Below are 4,715 nucleotides of genomic sequence, written 5' to 3' on the forward strand. Positions count from 1 at the left end.
TGAATCCATCCGTACAGTTTCTACCCAGCTTGAGGTGTTTCGTGATTCTTTTGACTGCCATGGTTATGTCGAAGCATCTCCTCCTTTTTTAGCTTCACTTACACGTCCAGGAAGCTCTATGTATTTCGCGGTCACACAAATAGACTTGCAAGAATGGGGACCAAAGTGGGTGGTACAACATGACAGATTTGAGGATGAAATCAGAGGAACTGAGTGGGAGGATCTCAGTGGTAAGAAGTTTCTTGTATGGGATGGCAATCATCGTGTGAAGGCATGGATGTCTCGAGTGCGCGAAGGTATGTTCTTTTGAATGTCATAGAGTGATTTTATGCAACATTAAAAGTAATATATTGTAATATCTTTATTTTGCTTTCTCTAGCTTGGTCTCATAGCCCCTCACGCCATGTCCGGGTCAAATGTCAATTTTTGGTTGTGGACAAGAAGCAAGAAGGAGAATTGCTATTGGCTTTGCGATCTCAAAATGAGTAAGTGATCTCTCTCTACTTAATTATGGACATTGTGAAGTCATAGTTAAGTTCTTAGCTCATTGTGACTCTTTACAACACAGATTGGTGCGCACTAGTGTGACACCCACATTGTCACATGAGATCTTCATGTTTCAACGATTTGGAATGGCGGACAAATCATCCATATTGGACTACCTAGGTGAAGACGTAAGGAGGTGGGCTTTAATGGAGCTTAGTTTGGAGCGACGAAGTGGAGAGCAATGGTACAATGCTCCAGCTACAATCTTGGCACAGCTTGTGTGGAAGGTAGTGTTTGCATTTCCCAATATCATTAATAAACGGATTATCAATGTTTTTTAATCGTGTGAGTGATAATGAGTCCTTTTCGTTATACGTAGACACCGTTTGAAAATGCGGTGAAGCAACTATATCATGCATTGATAGACATGCCATGGGGTTGCAAGAATATGAGACAAAATGTGAGAAAGCCAGACGTGGTGTAGAGCAAACATTTCGAGATAGAGCGTACAAGATGCTCATAATTGCAAACCCATCCAATGGTGATGCATTCTTTCAACTCGTATATAACTATGATTGGTCCAAGAAGGGATTGGTTGCTCTGACCAAAGAAAAGCTCTACACAGTCGCCATATCTCGGATTTCAACTCAAAGGTATGTCACATGTCAATAAACCTCCCTTAACATAAACTAACCTTAATATCTAATCTCTTATGGGTTTGGTATGATGCTGAAATAGGAAGACGGAATTGCTTCAAATGCTTATGACCGGGAGGGCAAAGGACAAGGTAATTTCAGAGATGTTTGGGGATAACAAAAAGACGTTGCTGCATATGAAGAAAGAGTTGTATTGGGAAGAGCTAATAGGGGAGGCAGACTCTATTTTGGAGGGTTTATTGGTATATGATGATGTTATCTACATCCCACCATTTATGCAATGGGTGCAAGAGGAGCGATTGAAACACATACCATGGGCCTTCCATGAGGTGTGGGCAAAGATTGGAAAAGTAAAGGAAGGCCAAAAGCAACCTGAGGTGGAGAATGCCGCAAAGAGGGTTGTCTATAGGTATATATCTTCCAATGCCATTACATTTTTGTAGAAAATACATATACGCTTTTAAAAAAATATTTTAGTACTGTTTGTTTTATTTTGGACATGTAGGTGGGTGCAGCTACTCATTGGCCAAGGTCTAATGGACGAAGAGACGGAAGCAATCAAAGAATGGGTAGATCCAAATTCCTCGGAAACAATGTATCCGAAGGAATGGGTTGAGAGAGGGGTTTCTGATTGGGAATTTAAGAGATGTCCTTGGTGGTTGGACTATCCTCTAAATCATGTGCCTCCAAGTGAGGAGCTCCTAGAAAAAGGTACTTTTTTGCTTTCTACTAAATTATATGCATGTAAATGTAAATGTATATGTTTATGTAAACCTTCCTATCTATACATATGTAAACTATCCATATGCATATACATATTAGATACATATACATACAGATATATACATATACAAATACATATGTATATATACATATGCATACATAAATACATACCTACATACATACACCAAATTCCTACATACATACAAAGTTCATGTTACATTTAAGAATTGGCATGTTAGATTTTAAAGAAACATTGTTAAGTTTTGATATATACATACCTACATACATATACATATAAATAGATACATATACCTACATACATATACATACACATACATATACATAGACACATGCCTACATACATATACATAGATACATACCTACATACATATACATATACATATGCATATACACATACACATACATGTACATATACATATACATAGATACATATACATCTACATACATATACATATACAAAAAGGTATGGGGATTTTTACCTTTTTACTAATTATCTTGATCTATTTCTTGAAGAATTTAAGAATTGCCAATCTGAGCTTGAAAGAGAGCCCCCAACTCAAGAAAACTCTAGAATACCTTCCCCACAGCCAACAATCTTGACCCAGTCTCCAGTAGTTGGATCCTCGCGCGTGGCCCCAAAACCATCCACACCACTGTCACGAGTGCCACAATCACACCAAGAGCATACATCTACATCATCTCAAGTGCAACGTGAGAGGCGAACAAAGAGACGTCTTGACATTATGCATGATGTTCAAGAGGGAGACCCCACAAATGAAAATCAAGAGAGAGACCCTCCCAGAGCATCTTCAAGAGGGGGAGGTGTCAGGACAACGTGACATCATGGACATGACTAGTAAGAGTACTTTCCATTGCAAATTTATTTTGAGAAGTGTGTGCTTTCGAAATGCATCTCATTTTTTGTCTTGTTTACTTGCAGGTGAGAGATGTTTTTCACACATATTGCTGGTAGACATCCACACTCTTTCGGAGGGCTCAGATAGGTAAAAAGAATAATTTCACCATATAATTAGTTTTCCAAGTTGTACTTACCAAAACCAAACATCATAAATCTTTTATGTAGTGTGGAAGAATTCTTGATGAATATTCCCAAGGCTCTATCTCATAGAGGTGCTCCCTCCGATACAGTGGCTCGCCTCGTATGGGCTGACTTTCCTACAGGTTTACAAGTTGTTGATGTAGATACAGATGGGTGTCCCTCATGGAATCAAGTTTCTTCATCATTGATACGTGCCACACTCAGTTTTGTTGGTTTGTTTGTGGCTGATGAGGGTTGGTTTGTGTGTTTGAGTCTAATGGATCAACTTCCTAAAATATATTCCATGGGAAAGAAAGTTGGATTGGTCATGCATCGAACAATGTCTGTTCATGTGGAATCAAGTTATTTGTATGACAATGGAGAACGGGTAAGTCATAATCTCTAAAATATTTCCCTTTGTGTATACATGTTATGTGGTATGGATATCCAAACATAATGTTTTCTCGTTATGGTAGGTGGATACATTGGCGCTTAGTATGTTCTATCGAGTAAATTGCCATGTCCCTATTATTGATCGTGAGGCTGGGCAAAATGTTTCAAAGAAGTTATTCAACGCTCAACGAAATTTCATTTTTGAGAAGAATAAGAAGCATCCATTCCAACGCACAATGGTCTTGGAGCGCTACATTCGAGGTGGTGCAGAAAGATCTCCTATGTTCTTTAGGTGAGACAATTTTCATTCTGGTCATTTTCATAGCTACTTTTTCAAAATACTTAGATGCACGTTTATGATTGTATTTCATTGTAGGTGGCTAGTGGAGACCTTCTCAAGTGAAGGAGATAGTGTCTTGGACGTTTTTGCGGGATGTGGAGGCTTGGGACGTGCATGCCAAGAGTTAAAAAGGCACTATATGGGGATAGAGAATGACATGGAGGTAGCCAAAGCATGTCTGGGATATTTCTCATTAGGTCGGGATGACATGTAGAAGAATGCTATAATTAGAATGCTATAATTTGTGGATCAAAAGACTTTGTATTCGAGATTGTCATGGTTTGGAAGTTTAAAGATCGATATATACATTTTTGATCTTTAAAAGATTGTGTTTTATATTTAAGTAAGTAAGAAAGTATGTATGTATGGAATGTATGTATATATGTTAGTGCTGCGTAGGTGGCTCTTGTATATATGTATGTATGTATATGTATATGTATATGTATGAGGTGTATGAATTTAGGTAGATATATGTATATATATAATTATATCAATAAGTATGATGTGGATCAAAGACTTTGTAATCGAGATTTTCATGGTTTGGAACTTTACAGATCGATATATATATTTTTTATCTTTAAAGGATTGTTTTTTTCCTTTAAGTAAGTAAGAAAGTATGTATGTATATATGTTAGTATGTATGTAGGTAGCTCTTGCATGTATGTATGTATATGTATATTTTGTATGTGTATATGTATGAGGTGCATGAATTTAGTTACATATATGAATATATGTAATTATATCAATAAGTATGATGTGGATCAAAAGATTGAAATTTATATTGTTGATCTTTCAAAGCTTGTTATTTATATGTAAGTAAGTTCTTGGTCCTTTACAAAGCTCATAGTAAGTTCATGGTCCTTTGCAAAGCTCGGACTCCTTGTTCATTGCTCCAAAAAGCTCGGCAAAAAAAGCTCGCAAAAAAAAATCCCCCAGGTGGAAGGGCTGTAGAGGCAGGGTTTTCTTTCTTTTTTTCACCTCACATTATGCATAAGAGATGAATATTTTATTATAAAAGTGTTACTTTTAGCATAATTGAATTTCATGCATAGAGGTA

The 4,715-nt window shown here is 37.1% G+C and overlaps 1 protein-coding gene across 1 annotated transcript; it reads left to right on the forward strand.

Moving 5' to 3' along the window:
- The first annotated feature begins 230 nt into the window (after positions 1-230).
- Positions 231-3,872, forward strand: LOC147621652 (uncharacterized). The gene is made up of 11 exons (XM_086824470.1): positions 231-296; positions 380-485; positions 569-773; positions 912-1,139; positions 1,225-1,272; positions 1,426-1,551; positions 1,648-1,853; positions 2,400-2,497; positions 3,002-3,313; positions 3,402-3,610; positions 3,695-3,872. Exons 3-11 carry the CDS (start codon positions 736-738, stop codon positions 3,870-3,872), a joined length of 1,443 nt encoding a protein of 480 aa, XP_086680596.1. The 5' UTR covers positions 231-296; positions 380-485; positions 569-735.
- Positions 3,873-4,715: the final 843 nt, after the last annotated feature.

This window comes from Cibotium barometz, chromosome 30 (genome assembly GCF_041138505.1).
Source record: "Cibotium barometz isolate CiBa-2024 chromosome 30, ASM4113850v1, whole genome shotgun sequence".
In the NCBI taxonomy this organism is placed as follows: Eukaryota; Viridiplantae; Streptophyta; class Polypodiopsida; order Cyatheales; family Cibotiaceae; genus Cibotium; species Cibotium barometz.

Bases quoted from the DNA above. Each gene is read 5' to 3' on its own strand.
- LOC147621652 (XM_086824470.1), top strand. From the start codon at position 736: ATGCTCCAGCTACAATCTTGGCACAGCTTGTGTGGAAG. The intron at 1,854-2,399 runs GTACTTTTTTGC...TATTTCTTGAAG, and splicing joins TGAGGAGCTCCTAGAAAAAG to AATTTAAGAATTGCCAATCT. The intron at 2,498-3,001 runs GTAGTTGGATCC...AATATTCCCAAG, and splicing joins CAATCTTGACCCAGTCTCCA to GCTCTATCTCATAGAGGTGC.